This window comes from Piliocolobus tephrosceles, chromosome 10 (assembly GCF_002776525.5).
Source record: "Piliocolobus tephrosceles isolate RC106 chromosome 10, ASM277652v3, whole genome shotgun sequence".
Classification (NCBI taxonomy): domain Eukaryota; kingdom Metazoa; phylum Chordata; class Mammalia; order Primates; family Cercopithecidae; genus Piliocolobus; species Piliocolobus tephrosceles.
Genome location: NC_045443.1, coordinates 52,248,684 through 52,274,345, shown reverse-complemented (window position 1 = coordinate 52,274,345; position 25,662 = coordinate 52,248,684). Strand labels below are relative to the sequence as shown.

Genomic DNA, 25,662 nt, shown 5'->3' with positions numbered 1-25,662 from the left:
GGAATAAGCTCTGAGTGCTAGCAAACAATGTTTAATTTAGTGATTTTAACGTAATTTGTGAAGTTTAAATCAGTACTTATCGTTTGCAACTGTCTGAGTCACAGAATCTTAGCGTCCTGATAATAGAAAATCATATTCTAGGCCGGGCGCGGTGGCTCAAGCCTGTAATCCCAGAACTTTGGGAGGCCGAGACGTGCGGATCACGAGGTCAGGAGATGGACACCATCCTGGCTAACACGGTGAAACCCCGTGTCTACTAAAAAAATACAAAAAACTAGCCGGGCAAGGTGGCGGGTGCCTGTAGTCCCAGCTACTCGGGAGGCTGAGGCAGGAGAATGGCGTAAAACCGGGAGGCAGCGCTTGCAGTGAGCTGAGATCCGGCCACTGCACTCCAGCCTGGGCGACAGAGCAAGACTCCGTCTCAAAAAAAAAAAAAAAATAGAAAATCATATTCTAAGTACCCTCACCAAAGGTCCACATCCATACGCCAAATGTTAACAGAACTAAATGTTAGGTAAACACCAACATCACATCAAATTTAAAGACAAAGTGAAGTACATGATGCTACAGATCAATCAATATATGTGTATGGCCGAAAAGTTATAACCAGGGAAAATAAAACAATGCAATACAAGTACGTTGAGCATTTAAGAAGCCTAATATAATCTTCAGCCTCTCAAGATCATATCATTATATTAAAAGCTTTTTCAATGTGGATTTTTGTATAAAGTTTTAAAGTACCCTCTAAATAAAAACTTTTGATGTATAGGATGCAGAATGTGAATTTCAAACTTTCTTGGATGTAGCAATGTTTCAAAAGCAATCTACACATAATTTAAAAATAAAACACTTCGTCAATGAGAGTCAACAAAATGTTGGTATGACATTGGGTTGTTCTGATGGAATCTTGATGGCACAAGTAACAAGAAAGTTATAAATTGGGCACTACTTTTTATATGAGGCATATGAACCCAGAAAAAAATTTACCAAGGAAAATATTTATGACAATTTAAAAGAAAATAAGAAATATCTGAGTTTAACACCTTGGACATCAGTCTGCCTTAGGTTTTCCATTTTTTTTCTGGATTTCTTTGAATATTTGAGGTAATTTAAACAATGCCACATATGAGGTTATTCCTCGGAATACTGCAATTGTTATGGCTACAAAGCAGAATATGTAATCCAGCATATTTAAGACTAAAGCAAATGGATCTAGGCTGCATTCTTATTCAATATTCTACTGCCTTTCCCCAGTAGTCCTTAAGTACTCACACTGGGTAGGTGCATCAAAGAATGACAGTCTAAGGCTAATGGGCATTCAGTATAAATAGTAAAACCTAAACCTAAGAAAGGAATCTCCAGACTAATAATAATTTATACCAAATATCCATTTCCCCAGTGAGTTGAATTTCTATTTTGCTCTCAAATACCATTTTTATGAAATTAAGCATTAAGAGAAATGGCATATTGACAGGCCTAGGGAGGGGCAGATAAATATAACCTTGACTTGTTAAGTATCTTAGCTTCCTTCTTTATCTCTTAGATAAGAATAATTATCCTCAAATTCCTTCCCCTAATAAAATTTAATCTACAAATATGCATTCCTTTGCACATTTATCAAAGGAGACTTAGTTAGCTAAACAAAAACAGATAAAAACAGACCTAAAGATCCATATTCTAGGTTTTCAAGATATCAAGTATATGAACAAAACTGGAAGATGTATTTTATTTATTAGGTTTAATTTTTGTCTTTGATGATGTTTTCTAGATTTAGGGATTGTAATTGTTGGTCTAAAGTATTTCTTAAATCACTTGCACGGCCAGGTGCAGTGGCTCACGCCTGTAATCCCAGCACTTTGGAAGGCCAAGGCGGTCAGATCACAAGGTCAGGAGTTTGAGACCAGCCTGACCAACATGGTGAAACCCCAACTCTACTAAAAATACAAAAATTAGCTGGGCGTGATGACATATGCCTGTAATCTCAGTTCCTCAGGAGACTAAGGCAGGAGAATCACTTGAACCCAGGAGGTGGAGGTTGCAGTGAGCCGAGAGCGCACCAGTGCACTTCAGCCTGGGCAATAAGAGCAAGACTCTGTCAAAAAAAAAAAAATTCACTTGCGAAATACTAACCCTGACCTGACTTTTTCTGGAACCTGGCTTCCCTTGATACCTGTCAAAGCTATGGGGCAGTGTCTTAACTACCCTTTTCTCAACTGACATTTAAAGTTTAGGACTAATCACGTTTTTAAATATCTCATGCCCAAACTAATACACACAGATATACACCAACAAACACATATACATGTGTATGCATGCATGCACATATACAATCCAACCATTCATAAAGGCTACTGTAAGGTATGCATGCATACACATATATTTATATATACACACACATATAATTCAACTATTTATAAAGGCTACTATAAAATCTTGTGCTATCTGTAACTGAGATTTTCAAGCTGACTTCATTTCAATACAGAGCTTTCACTAATTGCATATTCATAACCAATAATTGATATTCAGAAGATAGAGAGCATGAGCTAAAATCATCATAAAATCATAAGAAGACATTTTCATTATATTAGAGCAAAACAGGGATGACTGTCATTCACAGAGCATTAAATAAAATGTCTTGATTTCAACCAAATCAAAGCAATTTGCCCATATGTCTTCTTTGGTCCCTGTAATTCAACGAAGAGCTTTATTTTACCTAATGCTTTTCATGGAGAAGGTTATTTTTCCATTCTATTTCCTATTCATCAGATACACGTGCTCTCACATCTTTGGCATGTCATCAGAACCAAAACACAATCCTAGCCTTTATAACAAATATCATTTGCATATAAACCAGTTGGGACACATAGTCTCCAAGTTAGTCATCGTATAAAGTATGTTCTGTATCTAAATTTCACCTAGGCATGCAAAGAGAAATAATAAAATATTATACCTCCCCATTTCACTAATATATTATTACGTGAAAAGACAGAAAGAAAGTGACAAATACATTACTATTTGTAGAATTAATTTAACATTGCCTTGGGGAAAAGTAAGTACTTTATGCAAACATTCCTTATGGGAAATTATTCATGCTGTGGAATAGAAGAGTTAAGGAGTTTTATTTAAAAAAACAATAATAAACTTGGCCGGGCACAGTGGCTCACGCCTGTAATCCCAGCACTTTGGGAGGCAGAGGTGGGCGGATCATCTGAGGTCAGGAGCTTGAGACCAGCCTGGCCAACATGGTGAAACTCCGTCTCTATTAACATTACAAAAATTAGGAGGGCGTGGTGGCTCACACTTGTAATCCCAGATACTCAGGAGGCTGAGACAGGAGAATCGCTTGAACCCGGGAGGCAGAGGTTGCAGTGAGCCGAGATCATGCCACTGCACTGCAACTTGGGTGACAGAGCAAGACTCCATCTAAATAAATAAATAAATAAATAAATACATTTGAACTCTAAATGCCTACATCTAGAAAATCAGGCAGTAAAAAATAATTGATGTAAGAAACAGAAAAACAAATAAAAGCAGATTTAGAGTAAAACTTTTTTCTTCCGTAAGACTTTTTTCATGGCATCTTTAACATCCTTATTTCTTAAAGAGTAGATTAAAGGATTTAACATAGGTGTGAACAAAATGTAACATACTGAAGCCAGTTTGCGAAGTTCAGGGTTATTTGGAGGTGTGAGATACACAAAAGAGACAGTCCCATAGAGCAAACTTACAACCCCCAGGTGGGAGCTGCAAGTGGAGAAGGCTTTCTTCCTTCCTTCACTGGAGCGGATCTTTACAACTGTGGACACAATGTACATATAAGATACGACAATGACAACTATTGTGGGCAAAATAATGAGGACAGCCAAACTAAATGACACCATCTTATTCATGAAGATATTAGAACAGGATATCTTTTCAATCGGGTTTGAATCACAGTAGAAGTGATCAATGACTCGGGAGGCACAGAAAGACATGGAGAATGTGACACTGATTTGAAGGATGGAACTGACCCAGCCACAGAGGTAGGAACCAGCCACCAATTGGATACAGACACTTCTTGACAGGCGAACAGAGTAGAGGAGTGGATTGCAGATGGCAACGAAGCGGTCATAAGCCATGGCTGCCAGAACAAAGGCCTCTGTTACCATGAAAAGTGCATAAAGGAACAGCTGTGCCACACAACCTGCAAAGGATATGGTCTTTTTATGAGATAGGATGTTGACCATGGCTTTGGGTACAATAACAGTAGAGTAGGAGAGATCGATGACGGAGAGATTGCCTAGGAAGAAATACATTGGTGCGTTCAGCCGGGGATCAGTCACAATGATGCCAATCATACTAAGGTTTCCCAGAAGAACCATCCCATAAATAATCAGGAATAGTAGGAAAAGGAGACTCTGGAGCTCTGGACGAACTCTGATGCCTACAAGAATGAAGTCAGTCACTTCTGAATGGTTGTTTCCTCCCTTGTCACCCATGGCAAATTTCTGCTTCAAGATATAAGAGGAATTCAGCAAATAAATGTTCTACACTTCCTCTACTATAACAAAAACACTTGCCATTAAAGAAAACTTCATAGTTGGCATATGCCTTCATTATCCCATTAAGTTTACACACATAAGCAAATGAAAGATGAGAGATATTTTGACTTGCCTAAGGTAACACAACTGGCTCACAATGGAGTTTGGACGCAAGGTACAGTATTTTGTATCCACACTAGTAATAATTTCAACACAATGTAGTTTGATACATTTTATATCTCTCTATCTTGTTACATAAGATGGTTTATAACATGTCATTTGTGATTGAGGTGACGATTTCAGAATATTATCAGCAAATTGCTAATACTAAGAAAAAGACTCTTCCTTAAGTTTGAATCTATCATGTAATATTCATTTTTCCTTTAAAAACACATTGCTTCAAAATGCTAATAAATAAATGAGGGAAAAGAAAGCTAAAAGTACATTCCAAGGTAACATGAACTTTACACCAAAAGAGCTCTTACAACCTCAAGGAAATTATCAGTTAACTGTTTTACTTTGAGATCTTTTATTTTATTTTTTTATTTTTTCTTGAAAAAAAAAAAAAACAGCATACATGTGCAGAATGTGCAGGTTTATTACATAGGTATACAGGGATCTTTTAAAATGCAATCACTCTTCAACTTCTGGAACTAGTTTAATTTTATTTAAGGACAAAAGTAAAATGTAAACTATGTCTTTATATTTTTTATTCTATGAAGTTCATTGATCCTGCTTTTTTCTACATAAATCTGTCAAGAAAGTCATGCCATCAAACTTTCCCAAATTTGAGAAAAAATAGATGTAAATTAAGAAAATTATATTTGCTATACAATCTATACAGTCAATAAAAATTATGGACTATGTAAAAGAATAGATTGTATAGCAAATTTTTTGAACTCTTAAGCTGATGGTAAGAGCTTAGTAGTTTAAAAATAAATAGTATTAATTTCTTAAACACATCCAAATTAACCTATTTGAATTTGGGTGACCTATTAAGCAACCAAAACAACTTTGGTTAATTTGACATATTTCTGTTTTTTATTTTTATGTAAAACAACAGACTCATTGTCTATTAAGTTGTCTAGCAATTAAAGATGATCCTAGCACATCTTTTCTTCTTTGGTAGCATTTAAGCAAAGTATCATTCATCCTTCCAAGGAGTGGTATGGATAATAAAAGTGAGCAAATGATCCAGAAAAATATATTTGCCAAAACTGAAATAAGTGCTATGCTAGCAATCATAATTACAGAGCATGCAGAATTCCTCTGACTCTTTATCCTCCCTCAAGTATTAACAGGTTTAAGAGGTTTACTTTTTTCATTTTCCTATGTTCTACAAAAGGCTCTCAGATCCCAAAGCCTCACGACCTTCCTTACATCTTTCATTTGTTACCTCTCTCAATAACTTCATCCAAAAAAGACTAAAATTAATTAAAATACATTCAAATCAACAGAAAAAAATGATTGAACATAATAACATTAGTATTCTCAGTCTCCACTGTCCTCACACCAACTGTTCCACCATACATTTGAAACCTATTCGAATAAACGTATAGTCATTTAGTTTTATTGGGGGAAATAAATTAGACTTACAGCTTAAAATGCATGAGGATGACTAAATTTTATTCCTGGAATAGAATAAAGCTTTTTAGGCATGAAGCTAAATAGAACAGTTTCAAACATCAGCCATCATTTGTTGGTTTGGAATAGGAAAAGGAGGTCAGTTATAGAGAATAGAAATGACTTTTAAGACATGCTAAAATATTTCACACATGTCTCTCCCTTCTGTAATAATAAGTCACAAGCTTGTGACAATTAGTTTGATTGTGGTGATCATTTCACAATGTATAGATATTAAAACATCAAGTCTTACACCTTAAGTATATATAATTTTTATATCAATGATATGTCAACTCTTTTTAAAACTCATAAGCTTAACAGGTCTTGTTGTTTAACCATATATATATATATATATATATTTTTTTTTTTTTTAAAGGAAGAAGTAGAGGAGGAGGAAGAGGGAGAAGGGCGGTTGAAAGAGAAGGAAAAACTCTTAAATTCTTATACCAAATCAAATGCTACTTTTTGACCCTTTTTGAAAGTGACATTCGTTTTTCAAGAATTAATCCATTTCCAACTTTCTGAGTATCGACTAACGTGTTGAGTCAATATGTTTAAGGATCTATGCTGTGTCAAGTATTTTGTTTGGCACTAAAAATGAAGACAAAAAAGAATTAAATGTAATTCCAACTTAAAACATGGTATGATACCTGATATGAGATGTTTATTACGATATAATAACTACCTTTAATTCATTACTAAATGACCAATAGTAAATAAATAAGCTCACTGCTAACTTTTGAAGGACACATGTTTTTAAATGTTAAAGATGATAAAACCTTTAGGTAAGACATTCTCGGAGCACAGGAACTTTAGTATAGACAGGCTTTTGAGAGCAAGCTGACTTTAGAATAATTACAGGATTATAATTGTAGAATTTGCATGCAAATTTATAGAATATTGACCATCAAAATATTTATCTCCATTAATAAAGAATTTTAAATAAAGAGCCAATTTTGGTATGAAATAATTGGAATAGCAATAATGGAGAATTTTTATGATTGTGAGGTTTTCTAAGAAGTGAAACAAGAAAAATTATAGAATACATATCACTAGGACTAGATTTTAAACATCAATTATCATGTTCCCAGTCTGATTTAGTCATGATCTTTCTTCAAGCAATAAAATAGGAATATTGAAGTTTATTCGCATGTTGATAATTTTTAATTTATGGCTTAGCACATTTTGAAACTCAAGAAAAAATGTATTTAAGCATATTGAAAATGTTCTGGCTGTCTTATTATATGATTAAAATAAATATGATTTGTTGTTTAATAATTATTCTTACCTGAATTTATGTTTCTTTTGTCTTGTAAACTTTTTCACATGAAACTATAAAGTTCCAAATTCTTTTAACTTCCTTCTATAAAAAAAGATATATTGAAAAACAAAAAATATCAATGACAACATCAAAATTAAACATCTCAAATAATGTTTAATCCCCAGCAAAATAACAATCCTCATAGGCATGGCATGACCATGTTCTTTGCGGTTTTGCCTGGCTCCGTAATTTCCCATTCCCTGTTATTAAAGTTTGTTCTTTCTTTAATATAATTTTGTTTGAAAACCTGTTATAGTTGTCTTCCTGCACACAGTATGAAGATGACGGACTAGGAATCTCTGTAGTTTTCTCAGAGAATAATGGGTCTTTCCCTACCAAAATTGAATAAATGCTAATTGAATCTATGAAATCAAACTACATGAAAATCTCTTGCCTCCCTGCTGTCACATTTCACAGGCCTTAGAATGAAGATGGGAGCAAAATGGAAATTTAAAGTGAACAAAACTCTGATCCCTGATGGCCTATGAAGATAGCAGCAGCTAGAATCCATAGTTGTCTTAGTTTTTTTCCAATCTCATGAAACTATTTCAGAGAATTGCAGCATAACATTTTTCAGAATTTTGGAGGAAGAAGCTCCTCTGAGAGAAGGCTGAAAAATAAGTCAATTATAATTTCATAACAAGGTTAAACTCCAGAGCCATCCCATGAGGACATATGAGGAGCAAACACTAAGTGTGATTTCTGTACTTGTTGAATACTCTTGGGGTAATCACCAAGTTATTTTGGACAAGACTCCTTATTATAAAGTGTTTTCTTTATATTAAGAGAAAGTTTGCTTCTCTATAAATTCCACCCACCTGAATGTTAGAGTCTCAACCCATTGTTCTGCTTTCTGAAAGTCCACTGAATACTTCTATTTTATCTTCTGACACACAAAAGACAAATACATTAATGCCCCCTAGTCTACATCTCTGGATTCAGCATCCTTAATTTGTTAGGATCTTTTAGTAGCAATTGAATAATTTCTAAGTATCCTTTTCAAAAAATCTACTGTCACAATGTGACATCAGGCTGTATATAGTCTATCAAGTTGAAATATGACTGCCTAATTACTTGCAATGTAACTCTTTAAGGCATATGAGACAGAAAGCGTTGTTTTTCAAATATTGCTTCACACTGATCTTTCAGCCAAAAGAAACCTTTAGTTTTATTCTTGTTTTCGTTTTATTTTGGTCTTATGTAAATTGCTACTGAGTTTGGTGTTCCATATTCTTGTTCTGTGACTTCTCTTATATTGTCTTTTCTCTAACTACACTTTTTCAATATTTTATATCTAACCATTTTTTACCTTTTAAGTTGCTGCTCATACTATATTTCCATGTTATAAAAACCAATGTAATATATTTGTGCACCCTTCATGTCTTATTAGTGAGTGCTGCATGTTTTTGGACATAAGGAAGTTTTGTTTTATTGCTTTTAAGTTTTTATTGATATAACTTTTTTTTTTTTTTTTTTGAGGCAGAATCTTGCTCTGTCACCCAGACTGGAGTACTATGGCACAGTCTCAGCTCACTGCAACCTCCACCTCTGGGATTCAAGCAATTCTCCTGCCTCAGCCTCCTGAGTAGCTGGGATTACAGGTGCACACTACCATGCCCGGCTAATTTTTGTGATTTTTAGTAGAGATGGGGTTTCACCATGTTGGTCAGGCTGGTCTCAAACTCCTGATCTCGTGATCCACCCACCTCGACCTCCCAAACTGCTGGGATTACAGGCGTGAGCCATCGCGCCCGGCCTTGATATCACTTTTAAACACAAATAATTCAAGGTTGTTTGATAAAGCCTGCTTCCAGGTTAATGAAGATCAATTAATCAGCTTAAGAAGTGTACACTTGGCCGGGCGCAGTGGCTCAAGCCTGTAATCCCAGCACTTTGGGAGGCCGAGACGGGCGGATCACGAGGTCAGGAGATCGAGACCATCCTGGCTAACACGGTGAAACCCTGTCTCTACTAAAAAATACAAAAAACTAGCCAGGCGAGGTGGTGGCCGCCTGTAGTCCCAGCTATTCGGGAGGCTGAGGCAGGAGAATGGCGTAAACCCGGGAGGCGGAGCTTGCAGTGAGCTGAGATCCGGCCACTGCACTCCAGCCCCCGGCCACAGAGCGAGACTCTGTTTCAAACAAAAAAAAAAAAAAAAAAAAAAAGAAGCGTACACTTTTTGGACCACTATAAATCTAGCCTTTTATTTACAAAGACTATAAAATATTTTATCAGAAAAAGATACATTATATGATAGTCTTCTGAATGACAATTTCCTTAAACAGAAAAGGATTTCAATTCACGTTTTCTGATTCTTCAGGAACCTAAAAAATTCTGTAAAACCTAAGATACTGTATCAAATTATCAGATATATTCCAAGCATTGTGATATGTATACATAACTACAAACTTAATATATAAAATAAACTGTCGTCATTTTTTCTATGGATATACTGACTTGTCATCTCAGAAACTGTTCAAATGTGTGAGCTATGATGATTCTAATTCACAAAGCTGAGGATCCAGAAACCCGCTTCAAATGCGAGCTCTTTACAATCTGACTTCACAACATGTATCCCCAGCTTTAAGTCACACCCCACTTCTTCTCTGCTTATAATCACCCTCAGTTTACTACTCCCATTTCCAGAATAGACGGGGATTTCCTGGCTCCCTGTTGTTACTCATTCATTCACTTATCAACCTGAATTTCTTTCCCACCCTTTTATTTTCACTTCTATACTAAAATAACTTATAGATAGCATCAACACAATCTCTAAACACTTGGTATATTCATTTACCATTACAACGTAAAATATTGCCTTTAATATGAATTTGGCGTGTATAGTTTAAAACCAGGTGCCTATTTGGAAGTCCTATTAGCATATCAGACAACTTGGGCCAACCCTTCTCTCAGTCCTGGCTTGGTGGCATAGCTACAAATATGAAAGACAGGAGGGAACACAAAGAACATTGCTTCCTCAAAAGGAATAAATTTTCATCAGTTTATGACATCTTATTTACATGATGGCTGTTGAGAAAATCATTTTTAAAACTTTAGTTGGTGTAGTGTAAAACCAAGAAAGTATCTGTTCAGTACTTGATTGAAATAACATCTCATATTAAGTGTTCTTAACACACACACACACACACACAACAACAACAACAACAAACAGTAGAAAAAGAAAAGAAAGCAAACTGCAACTATGAATAAAAAAGGTAGTATAAGAAAACGAAAATGATTTCCCAACCAGGAAATGTATGGTCATTTTAGTGTTATGTTATTAAGAAAGTCAGCTGGACATTTTTATCTCTTCAGATTGAATTAGGATCCTAATGTTTCTTTTGTTTTGTATCTTTGTTTTCAATACAATAGAATATCACATTGTACAACATACATATTAAAAGACAGATTAAGCACTACTTTTTTTTGAAACAGGAAATATCAGAAGTAAGACAAATAAACCAGTACAAAAAGTGGATATATGTTACTCTTACATGCTTACTTTTCTAACCACTTAACACACAGGTCTAGCTCTCTGTTTTCTCCATTTCATCCAACACACACACACACACACACACACACACACACACACACACAGCAATAGCTAATGTGTTGACTTTTAATAGGTTTCTATACTAGTTATCACACTTCTTTAAGTGATAATACGGTATTTTCTATTTTCTAGGATAATATTTTTAGCCTAGTACCTCAACATAACTAGTACCTCAAAAGAACCCTCAGGTTCATCCATTTTTGTTTATTTTCACTGCTACAGGAATAATCCAGACTGAGCACCACCTCAACTTCACTTAATGTGCGTGTGTTTTTTTTAAATCATACCCGATTTTCTTGTTCTTCTCAACATTCGTTTAGTTTCCAGATTTGTCTTTTTAAAACACTATTTTATGGCTGCATAGTATTCCATGGTGTATATGTGCCACATTTTCTTTATCCAGTCTATCATTGATGGGCATTTGTGTCTGTTCCAAGTCTTTGCTATTGTAAATAGTGCTGCAACAAACATGTGTGCATGTGTCTTTATAGTAGAATGATTTGTAATCCTTTGGGTATATACTCAGTAATGTGATTGCGGGGTCAAATGGTATTTCTGGTTCTAGATCCTTGAGGAATTGCCACACTGTCTTCCACAATGGTTGAACTAATTTACACTCCCACCAACAGTGTAAAAGTGTTCCTATTTCTCCACAGTCTCGCCAGCATCTATTGTTTCCTGACTTTTTAATAATTGCCATTCTGACTGGCATGAGATGGTATCTCATTGTAGTTGTGATTTCCATTTCTCTGATGATTAGTGATGTGGAGTAGTGTTTCATATGTTTGTTGGCCTCATGTATCTCTTCTTTTGAGAAATGTCTGTTCATTCCCTTTACCCATTTTCTAATAGGGTTATTTGTCTTTTGCTTGTTGATTTGTTTAAGTTCTTTATAGATTCTGGATATTAGATATTGGTCTGATGCATAGTTAGTGAATATCTTCTCCCATTCTGTAGGTGGTCTGTTTACTCTGTTAATAGGCATTTTTGTTGTGCAGAAGGTCTTTAGTTTAATTGTTTCCCACATGTCCATTTTTTATTCTGTTGCAATTGCTTTTGTGTACTTATTCATAAATGCTTTCCCAATGCTGATGTCCAGAATGATGTTTTCTAGGCTTTCTTCTAGGATTCTTATAGTTTGAGATCTTACATTTAAAACTTTAATCCATCTTGAGTTAATTTTTGCTTATGGTGGAAGGTAGGGGCAAAATTTCATTCCTCAACATACAGCTAGCCAGCTATCTGAGCACCATTTATTAAATAAGGAGTCTTTTCCCCATTGCTTGTTTTTGTTGACTTTGTCAAAGATCACATGGCTATAGGTGTGCAGCTTTTTTTCTGCATTCCGTATTATGTTCCATTGGTTTACATGTCTGTTTTTGTAATAATACCATGCTGTTTTGGTTACTGTAGCCTTACAGTATAGTTTGAAGTCAAGCAATGTGATGTCTCCAGCTTTGTTCTTTTTACTCGGGATTGCTTTGGCTATTCAGGCTCTTTTCTTTATCTATATGAATTTTAGAATGGTGTTTTCTAGTTCTGTGAAAAATGAGATGAGTAGTCTGATTGGAATAGTGTTGAATCTGTAGATTTCTTTGGGCAGTATGGCTATTTTACCAATATTGATTCTTTCTGTTCCTAAGCATGAAATGTTTTTCTGTTTGTTTGTGTCATCTGTGATTTCTTTAAGCAGTATTTTTTAGTTCTCTTTGCAGAGATCTTTCACTTCCTTGGTTATATGTATTCCCGGGTATTTTAGTTTTGTGTGTGGCTACTAAAAATAAGATTGCATTCTTGATTTGGCTCTCAGCTTGAATATTATTGGTGTATAGAAAAGCTACTGATTTTTGCACATTGATTTTGTATCCTGAAACTTTACTGAAGTTGTTTATCAGTTCCAGGAGCCTTTTGGTAGATTCTCTGGGCTTTTCTAGATATAGGAATATATCGTCTATGAAGAGACATAGTTTGACTTCTTTTTCTTTTTGGATGCCTGGCTTTTCTTTTTTTGTCTGACTGCTTTGGGTAGCATTTCCAGTACTATGATGAATAGGAGTGATGAGAGTGGACATCCTTGTCTTGTTCCAGTTCTCAAGGAGAATCCTTCCAGTTTTTGCCCATTCAGTATGATGATGGTTGTGGGTTTGTCATAGATGACTCTTATTATTTTGAGTTATGCTCCTTTAATTACTAGTTTCTTGAGGGTTCTTATCTTGAGGGTTCTTATCATGAAGGGATGTTGGATTTTATCAAAAGCTGTGATGATCATATAGTTTTTAGTTTTAATTCTGTTTATGTGGTGAATCACATTTATTGATTTGCACATGTTAAACCAAACTTGCATTCCAACAATGAAGCCCACTTGTTCATGGTGAATTAACTTTTTAATATGCTGTTAAATTCAGTTTTCTAGTAATTTGTTGAGGAATTTTACATCTATATTCATCAGGGATATTGACCTCGAAGTTTCCTTTTTCACTCTGTTTTTGCCAGATTTTGGTATCACGGTGATGCTGGCTTCATAGAGTGAGTCAGAGAGGAGTCCCTCCTACTCGAGTTTTTGGAATGGTTTTGGTAGAATTGGTACCAGTTTTTTCTTTGTACATCTGGTAGAATTTGACTATGACTGTATCTGGTCTGGGGCTTTTTTTGGTTGGCAGGTTTTTCATTACTGATTTGATTTTGGAACTCAATATTGGTGTGTTCAGGGTTTCAGTTTCTTTCTGATTCAATCTTCAGAGATTGTATTTCAGGAATTTACCTATTTCCTCTATATTTTCTAGTTTGCGTGCATAGAGGTGTTCTTAATAGTCTTTGAGGATCTTTTGTATTTCTGGGGCATCAGTTTTAATGTCACCTTTGGTGTTTCTGTTTGTACTTTTAAAATTATGTTTAAATTAGGTAATCTGAACCACACCTGGAGTAAAAAGCCAATTGAAAGACATAGAAAATTAATAATATAAAATAATGTAACTAATATATCAACTAATTAATAGGTGACTATTAAGTTTAAAATCTAAATATGCTATATCATTTGCTTTAAGAAAAATAATTATAAGATATATACAGATGTATTTAATGTTAACAGCAAATATCTCTGGAAAGTAAGCTTACACATATAATTTAGATTTTAGATTTTGAATAGGAGCAGTTTTTACACAAGAAACTACTTATTTGATAGTATAGCAATTAGAAGTATGAATTATTTAAAGAGCTGATGAAAGTTATAGACTTGATCCCTCTGAGGCAGATTCATTCATGATATTCTATACATAAATAAAGATCTGTAGATTAAAAGATAGGACTCGTATATGAAGCTAGTTTAATAAATATTTAAGCTGCAAGTACAGAGATAATACAGACCAGATACCAAGGTCGATGCTATATCATAATGTAAAATCCACAGAGATGGTGGGTAAACACCTATTTTAAAGTTTATAACACATCACATGCAGCGAGCTCTGCAATAGAAGAGTGGGTGCAAGATTTAGTTTAGTCTTCCTTGCATAGGAATTCTCTCCCAGCTCTCTAGCCTTTCATAATTGAAGTGGAGAAAGGAAGAAAGAGGATAGGAAAATTCAGATTTGAAAGATACTGTTATTATGATATACCATCATGGCTCTCTAGCTAGGAAAAGCTTGAAAATTGACTATTTTACTAATGAGTTTTTGTAGGTTCTTCAAAAACTCTCCCCAATTCCTGAGTCTCTCTCCCCAATGGTTCCCTTGAACCAGTAGGTGAGAATAACTACTCAGAATTTACATTGGTTATTTAGTTTTGCCTCAGCATTTAGAAACCCTGAAGTTAATTTCTCTCCACTGATATCTACCAAGTGCTAGGACTGCCTTTGGAATAGAATATTACAGTAAAAATCCATTTCCACATCCTGAAACACTAGTTACATCTGATATTTACATGCTCTGTGTGTAACACATGAAATCAAGAGTCTCAACTCAATTTAATCTGCATTTTTAAAATAAGAACTATAGCAAATTTCAGAAACTATTTTAGAAATTGATGATTTTGCATAAATAATGAAATTGAGGCATAAATCAAGAAGTTCTTTGAAACCAATGAGAACAAAGAGGTAACGTACCAGAATCTCTGGGACGCAACTAAAGCAAAGTTAAAAGAGAAATTTATAACGCCAAATGCCCACATCAGAAAGCTAGAAAGATCTCCAATTGACACCCTAACATCACAACTAAAAGAACTAGAGAAACAAAAGCACACACATCCACAACCATCTGATCTTCAACAAACCTGACAAAAGCAAACAATGGGGAAAGGATTCCTTGTTTAATAAATGGTGCTGGGAAAACTGGCTAACCATATGCAGAAAATTGAAACTGGACCCCTTCCTTACACCTTATACAAAAATTAATTCAAGATGGATTAAAGACTTAAATGTAAAACCCAAAACTATAAAAACCCTAGAAGAAAATCCAAGCGATACCATTTAGGACATAGGCATGGGCAAAGATTTCATGACAAAATTGCCAACAGCAATTACAACAAAAGCAAAAATTGACAGATGAGATCTAATTAAACTAAGGAGCTTCTGCACAGCAAAAGAAACTATCATCAGAGCAAGGAGGCAACCTATAGAGTGGGAGAAAATTTTTGTAATCTATCCATCTGATGAAAGTCCAATATCCAGAATCTACAAGGAATTTAAACAAACTTACATTAAAAAAAAAAAAAAGTGGGCAAAGGACATGAACAGACACTTCTCAAAAGAAGACTTTCATGTGGTCAGTAAACGTGACAAAAAACTCAACATCACTGATCATTAGAGAAATGCAAATCAAAACCACAATGAGATGCCACCATCTCACTCCAGTCAGAATGGCAATTATAAAATGTCAAGAAACAGCAGATGCTGGCAAGGTTGCAGAGAAATAGAATGCTTTTACACTGTTGGTGGGAATGTAAATTAGTTCAAACATTGGAGAAGATGGTGTGGTGATTCCTCAAAGATCTAGAACCCAAAATGCCATTTGAACCAGCAATCCCATTACTGGGTACATACCCTAAGTAATATAAATCATCCTACTACAAAGATAAATGCATGCATGTGTTCATTGCAGCACTGCTTACAATAGCAAAGACATGGAATCAACCCAAATGCCCATCAATGATAGACTGGATAAAGAAAATGTGGTACATATTTACCATGCAATATTATGCAGCCATAAAAAAGAACAAGATCATGTCCTTTGCAGGGACATGGATGGAGCTGGAAGCCCTTATCCTCAGCAAACTAATGCTGGGACAGAAAACCAAATACCACATGTTCTAACTTATAAGTGGGAGCTGAACAATGAAAACATATGGACACAGGGAGGGAAGCAACACATACTGGGGCCTGTCAGGGGACGGGGTAGGTGGAGGGAGAGCACTGGGGAAATAGCTAATGCATGCGTGCCTGAATATCTAGGTGATGGGTTGATAGTTGCAACAAACCACCATAGCACATGTTTACCTATGTAACTAATCTGCATATCCTACACATGTACCCTGGAACTTAAAATAAAAATAAAAATTAAAAAAGAAATCAATTATTCCTTTTTAATTATGAAAAATAAATCATTTTATTAATTAAATCTAAGGTCTGTTATTCATGTTAAATATATCCTTTAGAAGTAATACTAGGAGAGGTGGTTAAACAATTTTATCCATTGAGATTGCCCAGGAGCTGCTTCAATTTTAGAAGTTGGAGAAGATGAGTTAGACCCAATAAAAGTCACTGGTTAGTGATTTATAGACAATATCAAGTAGTCTATAAATCATGTAGGGGGTTTGAATTGGAACTCTACATATAGAAAAATCATGTCTCCTAGTCTCCCAATTACTAGTGTTCTTAGAACTTCTCTTTCGTCATTTAACAATTGCAACTACAACACAAAAACTTCCTTCATTTTCAGTACTATCCAACAAACCCAGAATCTCCCCGCTGGGATTTATTATATTCATACCGTTTATAGGCAGAAAACAGTTTTCATGAAGATGTAAATTTAATGAATTTCTGAGAAACTTGTTTCTGCTCCATTTGGCATGGTGCCTTGTAGACTTAGTCCAGGTGCTTCCTAATCATCACAAAAGTGGAAACCAAGAGCTGAAAACCAGTTTTAAGCAAATGTTTTCTGTTAGACTTTCCAACCTGCCAACAACTTTTTCATGTTGTTTTCTTTTTATCAAAGCAATTGGGAAAAAAACAGAATCACATGATCTCTAGATGAATGTAAATAGATGAATTTAAATTATTATTTTAAATTTTAAAATTTATTTTAAATTTCAGGAAGTCCTAAATTTTATTTTATTTTAAATTTAGGAAGTCCCTCACCATCTTATTATTTTTATCTCTAGCTCAAACATGGATGGAAACATGCTTAAGAACAGCCACGCTGATTGAAAATTTATGAGAATTATACATAAAATATATATATGTGAACAATTTCAAACAAAAAGGGAACACAGAAGACTAAACATGACACTTAAGGAGAAAATACAGTGACATGTTACAAAAAAAATTAGAAATATCTATGATACAGAGAGATCTGGAAAACCCTTGAGAAATAAAGAGCAGATGATCTTAAAAGAAGTAAGAATGATGTTGCCATTTGATTTCTTAAAGGTTGCACTGAAAGAATTGAGTCAAGAACTTAGAACCTAAAATTGTGTAATGTAAATGTAAGGATATCATAAAGATATTCTCAGATAAACAAAGCCTAAAAGCTTTACCACAATAAATGTAACTTTTAAGAATTCTTGGAAGAAGCATAAAGCAATAGAATAACATAATGAATAAGTTTAAGATCAGCCCCTCAATTTGATAGCTCTGTCATTGATGACCTCAAGTAAGATATTTAACCTCCTTAAACTTCAATTTCTTCATCTTTAAAGCAGGAACAATGATAGTCCATATCCCAGAGGACTATGATGATTAAATAGATGAATGTGGCCAGGCACGGTGGCTCACACCTGTAATACCAGCACTTTGGGAGGCAAAGGTGGGTGGATTACCTGAGGTCAGGAGTGCGAGACCAGCCTCACCAATACAGTGAAACCCTGACTCTACTAAAAATACCAAAATTAGCCAGGCGTGGTGACGTGATCCTGTAGTTCTAGCTACTCGGGAGGCTGAGACAGGATAATTGTTTGAACCCAGGAGATGGAGGTTGCAGTGAGCTGAGATCATGCCACTGCACTCCAGTCTGGGCGACAGAGCAAGACTCCATCTCAAAAATAAATAAATAACAATAAATAAATAGATTAATGTATTTCATACATTTATAAGACTGCAGTAACAACAGTAAGCATTCTATCAGTGTTGTCTACTAAAACCTTTTGACATCATATTCAATGGTGAAAAGAAGATAAAGGCATACAGATTGGTCAAGTAGAAGTTTAAATTTCCTTATTCAAAATTACATAATTTTGCACATAGAAAATCCTAAGGATCTAGCCCCCTCACCACCCTCAAAAAGCTGCTAAAACCGAAAGATAAATTTAACAAAACCTTGGGATACAAAACTAATATACAAAAATCAATTTGTTACTATATACTAACAACAATTGTAAAATTTAATTTAATTTAATTTTAAAAGTACCTTTTATAATATCAAAATAAAGAATTAGGTATAAATTTTATCAAGGATGTTTAATATTTCTACATTTAAAACTACAAAATATTGCTATAAAAAATCTAAGTAAATTAAGACATCTTAAGGATTCCAAACGTTAAGTGACTGTGTTCCTTTAGGTGAAAATAACAACATATTGCAGGAAAATAAATTACAAATTTTCCCAGTAAACTAGTGCATGCTGACAACTCAAACTACCACAAGGTGGCAGCACATCCCCATGATAGCACCGACATTACCTGTCCTAGTAAGTGGTAAAAAGTCATGGTGGGCTTCTGAGACGATGTTCCTACTAAGTCCTAACTATTCAATCTAGAAAGAACTTCGGGATCAATTGAGCCCACACTTTCCTTCAGGGTCCAAAGAGGAAACTGAATTTCTGAAGATTTAGGCAACTTATCAAAGGTCAAAAATAGTTCATGACAGAACCAGGATTAGAACCTTATCTTTTAGTTTCCAGGGCAGACCCCCTCACAGTATTATAAACATTCATTGTGGCCTTTCTCTATCCCAGATCCTCTAGCGACTGTTATTTCTAAGAGAAATGATACTGTGGAATAACAACATATGTAAACTAAGCAGTGAGCAAAATTTTTGCTTAGGTCCTCCTGATAAAGGCAGGAGGCAGAGAATTCTAGGCAGACGGAGATGGGGCCGGTTCCTGGTGAAAACCCACCTTCATGCCAAAGTGGCCTGAGACCTGTAGCCCAAAGTGAGAACTTCTACTCCTCTTTGCCGACTCTCTCCCAATTGGCTCTTTCTGAGAAATGTCTTTTTACCAGTCGAACGCTGGCTTTTCCAAAACTACCTACGGCCTGCCCCACCCCCATCCTGTGCCTATAAAGACCCCAGACTCAGTCAATAGAGAAGAGAGGCAGTTTGACTTCACTGAGGCAGCTTTACTTCAGGGAACAGCTGGCTGGACTTCGTGAAAAGAGCCGGCCAGACTTTGGGGGAAAGACTACCTGCTTGTGCCATCCCTGTCCAGCTACCCTGTCTGCTGAGAACCATTTCCATCACTTCATAAAATTCTCCACCTTCACCATCCTTCAAGGCCAACCTCATTCTTCTTGGACACTGGACAAGAGCTCAGAACCCAATGAGTGCAGGTACCCAAAAAAGGCTGCTACACTGGCCCTTTGCCCTTGCCAGCAGAGGGCAGCTACCCCATACAATGAGGCAAGGGGCCAACTAAGCTGATAACACACTGCTGTCTGCAGATGGCAGAGCTATGAGAGCACTGTAAACATGCCGTCTGGGGTTTTGGGGTGGCAGGCACTCCTCCCTGGGTGCCACTGCAGGCTCCGCACTGAGTTTGCTCCTGCTTGTGCCCAGAGTGGCTGCCTGGATCCCACTCACTCACTCACATGCTCTCTCTCACAAAGGGTTGAGTGTGGTGGGCCAAGTAAACAGGGCACCCCCATCATGAGTCTGACAAAGGGGCTGAGAAAAATCCTGCCTCACTCCAAACCTTTTTCTAGTTCCAGCTCTCCCTGACCTAACACTCTCCTTTCAGTGTCTTCCCATTTCCTAATCTCTTTCCCACAATAAAATAGGAGATATTCTGATATCAAGAGACTTATTCATCTTTTGGCTGAACTTCATTTGTTTACTTTGATGTTAAAAGGAATAGATATCTCTCATGTTTAATATTGGGCTCTAGAAGTAGATTAACCTTTCACTTGACCTTAAAGTCAGATTCTCATTAAAGCTGAACCCAGTCAGGTAACTAAGTATTCTGGTTTTCCTGGGCCTGAGAGGTTTCTCAGTTCTAAAACAGGGAAAGTTCTGAGGTGGGCAACCAGGATGGTTGGTCACCCTAGCTCATATATGTGAAACTGGGGTTTGAGAGGATGTACAATATGATAGACCAGACAAAACAAAATGCATCTGACCATCCCTTTTTGTATCTCTTGCCATCTCTCACTTCACTTCAGCCCACATGTATAGGACTAAATGTAAGTCTCTGTTATGGTTTGAATGTTTTTGTCGACTCCAAACTCATGTGTTGGAAACTTAATCATCCATGTAACAGTGTTGGGAGGTGGCACCAAATGGGAGGTGTTTAGGTCATGAGGGCTCAGTCCTAATGAATGAATTAATGTTGCAATAAAGGGGCTTTTGGAAATGGGTTCCCCTTCTGCTCTTCTGCCATGTGAGGAACAGTGATCCTCCCCTTTGGAGGATGCAGCATTCAAGGCACCGTCTTGGAAGCAGACACCAAATCTGCCAGTGTCTTGATCTTGGACATCCCAGTCTCCAGAACTGTAAGAAATAAATTTCTGTTCTTAATAAATTTCCCCAGAATATACTGTAATGTATTCTGTTACAGCAATGCAAAACTAACCAAGACACACCCTGTGCTGGGCCACAGGAATTCAAGGATGAAATATAGTATTATCTCTACTCTGAGTAGGGTAGCAAATTTTTGCACAGATATGATTCCTGGACAAAATTTTTACTAAATATGCTTTAGGAAAATTCTCATATCAACCTGGCTTATTTTATAAATATAGTAAATCAAATATGTATACACCATTTTTGTGCCTATTTCTAACAAAACATAGTCTTTTTTTAAAAAACTGTAGATAGCTTGTGATAATAGCTAACTTCTGCCAACTCCTTACCAACTTTCTGGAATTCTGCTCTCTGTCTGACTCTAATAACTCTTTAGGGGAAAATCTGTTATTGTCCTCAGGCTTCAAACCAGAAAATTGAGGACTAAATCAGAAAAGTACAATTAATCAAGCACAACATCATACAAATAACAGTGGGAAAAGTAGGTTTCAAGCCCAAATCTGTTAACTCTAAAGCCTATGCCCTCACCCACTTCACTGAAGCACTTCTCATCTACAGGGGATCTTGTTCTGTCAAGAACTTTCTGCGTTAATGAAAATGTCTTATATCTGCTCTTTCCAGTATAGAGTAGCCCCTAGCCACATGTGACCATTAAACATTTGAAATATTGACTTATGTGACTGAAGGACTGAATTTTTAACTTTATTTCATTTTAATTAATTTAAATAGTCACATAGGACTAATGGCTACTGTACTGGACAGCACAGGCCTGGGTTTGTATTATGTCATGTGAATGTAACAGAGTAGATCAATGTAGCGTAACATAAAAAGAACGGACATTAGAATCAGGCCATTCAGGCTGCAATTCGTACCCACACCACTCAACCACTGTGTGAATTAGAGTAACATTTTTTCTTTAAATCTCTCTGAGACTCAGTTGCCTCATCTATAAAATGAGAATAATTATAATTATACTAGAAAATTGCTGTAAGTTTCAAAGACATATATACAGTATTTGGCACTAATAATCAATAAACATGTTTCATTTGCCCCTTCAAGATCTAAAATGGTTGAGAAGGAAATTGCATGAGCCTTATTTGTCCAATATTTCTTCCAATATTTGACAATCTAAGTCAGAAAATTCTTCTGTATCTCTCTCATTGTAATATAACTTGGTTTCTTTCATTACATTTTCTCTCTAGAATTATTGTTGGGATTAAAGTCAGAATCATACATGTAAAATAACCCAGTTATCTCAGTCACCAGCACATAGTTAAGCTCAGTAAGTATTTTCCCCCTCCAGTCCTTCAGCTGGGACTCAGAAAAATTTGTTTTTGAAAAAAAATTCACAAACATCCTTGATGGGGTGGTCGGGGAAACTTACCTCTACTTCTTCAAAGTCAAAGGATACCTGAATTCTCACTTTAGACTCAGGCATGTGCAAGAAACAGGTACTGTACCATCATTTCATGGGTGAATCTATGTTAGGATGGCTGAAGACAGTGTCATCTAATGGATGGTGCTTGGAGGGTCATGAGAAGAAGCCAGGCTCTAATTTTATTTTGATGCTTACTGGTTTGGTGGTAAGTCACTTTCTCATTCAGTACCTCAGATTTCCCAGCTAGGAAGTGGGTAGAATCACCTCAGATCTCCCTCAGAATTCTGTTAGGATGAAGATCCTCAATAATATGAAACTTCTCAGCAGTATAAACTACATTTTCATGTCAACAGTATCTCTTGACCATCTACCATACCACTGTGTATTATATAAATATTTTTAAACACTTCTGTGAACTGTAAAGCATTCATCATTTGGTAAAACAGAAAAAATATCATCTTCATTTTAATAATTTGGAAATGGATTTTCAACAAACTCATTTGTCCAAGCCGTACTCAAGTCCAATATCCTAGACCACACAACCACTAACTTGATCACACTCTTGCAGAAAAAGAGGCTAAAACTTGATCCATGGTGTATTTAAATAAATTCATAGGCTGGGCCCAGTGGCTCACACCTGTAATCCCAGCACTTTGGGAGGTCAAGGCAGGAGGATCACTTGAAGTCAGGAGTTCAAGACCAGCCTGGCCAACATAATGAAACCCCATCTCTACTAAAAATACAAAACTTAGCCAGGCATGGTGGTTCACGCCTGTAATCTCAGCTACTCAGGAGGCTGAGGCAGGAGAATTACTCGAACCCCAGAGGTGGAGGTTGCAGTGAGCCGAGCTCTCGCCACTGCACTCCAGCCTGAACAAGAAAGGAGACGCAGTCTAAAAAAATAAAATAAAATAAAATAAATTGGTAGGTTTAGCCTCTTGTGAAGGTGGTATGATTGGTGCTTCAGAAGAACTTGCTTGAATGAAAAGTGTTACAAGATGCTGGAATCAACTGACTGGGGACAGGTCTGGGGAGTGTGGGCTGGATGGCTGGGCCTTGGTGCTGCTCCTCTCTGTTCTCTCTCCCAACAGCCTATGGAGAAGGTGATTGAGCCTTTCCAAGCTGCAGTTTTCCTTGCCAGCCACTAGGTGGATACCCAGTGTAATCCTGCGGAGCTAGTGTGAATGGCTTAGAGGGTTTAGGATTTCCAGAGTTAATGGCCCCATCAGGAGGGACTAGGCCAGGGCTGAATGCGAGTGAACAGACTCTCAACAGCACGATTAAGCCCTGAGATTTAATCATTTGCTCAGAAGTACACATGGAAACAAAATCATAGCAGGCCTCCAATCCTGTCCACGCCCTGGTCATTCCTGCCACTGCAGGATCCTTCTTTGGACTTTCGGGGTTCAAATCTCGGTGCCCCTTAGCATTCTTCCAGCCCTGAAACACCAGCATTCTAGAAATCATGACCCAGAGCTCAGGTGTCAGGTTAGGGCCTTAGCCCTGGGTGTGAGAGGTGTTGACCCCTCTCAGAACCTGTTAAATCAGAAAAGAACTCTGTCTGAAGTTACAAAGAGAGGCTGACCAGGAAGAGACAGAAGGAACCAAGTAACCTGTGCAGAGGCTTCTGAAGATGGTGAAGAGAGTGAAAAATAAGTCTTTGGCAAGGAATAAGCTTTTTATTTTGCACTTGTTTCCTTAGTCCAAATTTGCAAAACCCTGTCTATAAAGTAACCCCTGGTATGTATACCCCCTTGGGTCTTTTCTTCTACGCAGTAGGAAGGTCTGATACACGCCCCTCCTGGATGCCCCTCAATGACTCCTTCCTCAAACTGTTGCTGCTGCGGAGCCATCTGTCACCCTCCCAGCATCTGCAGCCCTCTCTGGAAAGTTCAGCTCCCAGCAAGCTGAGGCCCAGGTTCAGGGATGGATGCCACAGTCACAAGGATCACTGCTAAATGGGGAGGGCATGGAGGAAAGAACAGACTCATTTTAAACTTTACGGAAGTAAAGAACACTCTAGACATTTGTTTATAATTCAAATAAATATATGTGGGACAGATTCAATGAGTAAAACATTATTTTTAAACGCTAGTTCCTGACCCCAACAATCATAAATTATGCCCTTACTGATGGAGCAAGAAAGCACGTATAATCTGTACCACTTTGCCAATCAATCAATACCTGTTAAAACTGTAAATTTCGAAGAGGAAAAGGCACTTAAATTCATTATATATACAGTTATATACATATATATATATATGGGAGATCATATATTTTTCAGGCATGAGGGTCTGATGAGATGAGAATGGGGATGGTTTGAATTAAAGGAGGCTACCCACTTCTCTAAATGAGGGTCTGAACTACAGTTGGGAATTCAATTTAAAAAAAAAGAAATTTAAGATTAAAAAGTGATAAATAACAGATGAAGTAACAAACTATCATGAAGACTTAAAGAAAGGAGCCAGAACCCATTTAGCTGATTTCAAGAAGTCAGGCAAGATTGAAATAGTTCATGGAGGGGAGAAAAGGGAGCTTGAAAAAAACAAGAATCTCAAGCAAAGGGATACATAAGAGCAAAAGCACTGAACTAAGAAAACCCAAAAGCCAAGTCTGCATTAAATGGTGAAAAAAATATGGCCTGATTTGGCAAGTATATAAAGTACATTATTAGGAAGTATTTGAATAAGTGATTGGAGTGGTAGATTAAGACTGTTGTGTGGAGGCTTTGAATGTTGGACTATTCTCAATATTACTACTTACTTCAATAAGAAATTAGGAAGGTCTTGTAATTCCTTTTAAAAAGTGTTCCAAAACATGCTGTCAAAGATTAAGCACCAAGAAAGACAAAGAAAGGGACATGGTTATTCTCTGTCTAAGTTTCTCAAATCCAATCAAAGAATCAAAGTCTCAGCTGCCTAGATCTGTCCCTTCTGTCATCCTCTGATCCAACTGCCAACCCCACCATCCATCCATATCACCCCCTGGGGAGAACACCTAGTCCCTGAGCTGATCTCAGCCTTGAATTTGCACCAATGTCTCTGATGAGCAGGAGTATTCCTAATTTTATATTATAAAAAGTTTTCTTCATAAATACATCAAGTTTGGATTTTTAAAAGAATACAGTTATACAGTAAATCATGTTTGCTTTCATTGACAAAAGATGGGATAGAGAGATGAGTAGTAAGGGCTATGGACAAGGTATATCTAGGAAAGTTTTAAATATGTAACAAGATGTCAAGGAAACAAAGTGAAAAATAAAAACAAAATAAAATAAATAATGTATGTATATATCAAATTGCAAAGCAATTCTACTGAAGTTT

The 25,662-nt window shown here is 36.4% G+C and overlaps 1 protein-coding gene and 1 pseudogene across 1 annotated transcript; one reads left to right on the top strand and one right to left on the bottom strand.

Moving 5' to 3' along the window:
* Positions 1–937, top strand: part of LOC111541755 — a 33,387-nt pseudogene extending 32,450 nt beyond the window's left edge.
* Positions 938–3,536: 2,599 nt separating this feature from the next.
* On the bottom strand, positions 3,537–4,478 carry LOC111542061 (olfactory receptor 9K2-like). The gene has a single exon (XM_023211261.1). It carries the CDS (start codon positions 4,476–4,478, stop codon positions 3,537–3,539), a length of 942 nt encoding a protein of 313 aa, XP_023067029.1.
* Between the last annotated feature and the right edge of the window lie 21,184 nt (positions 4,479–25,662).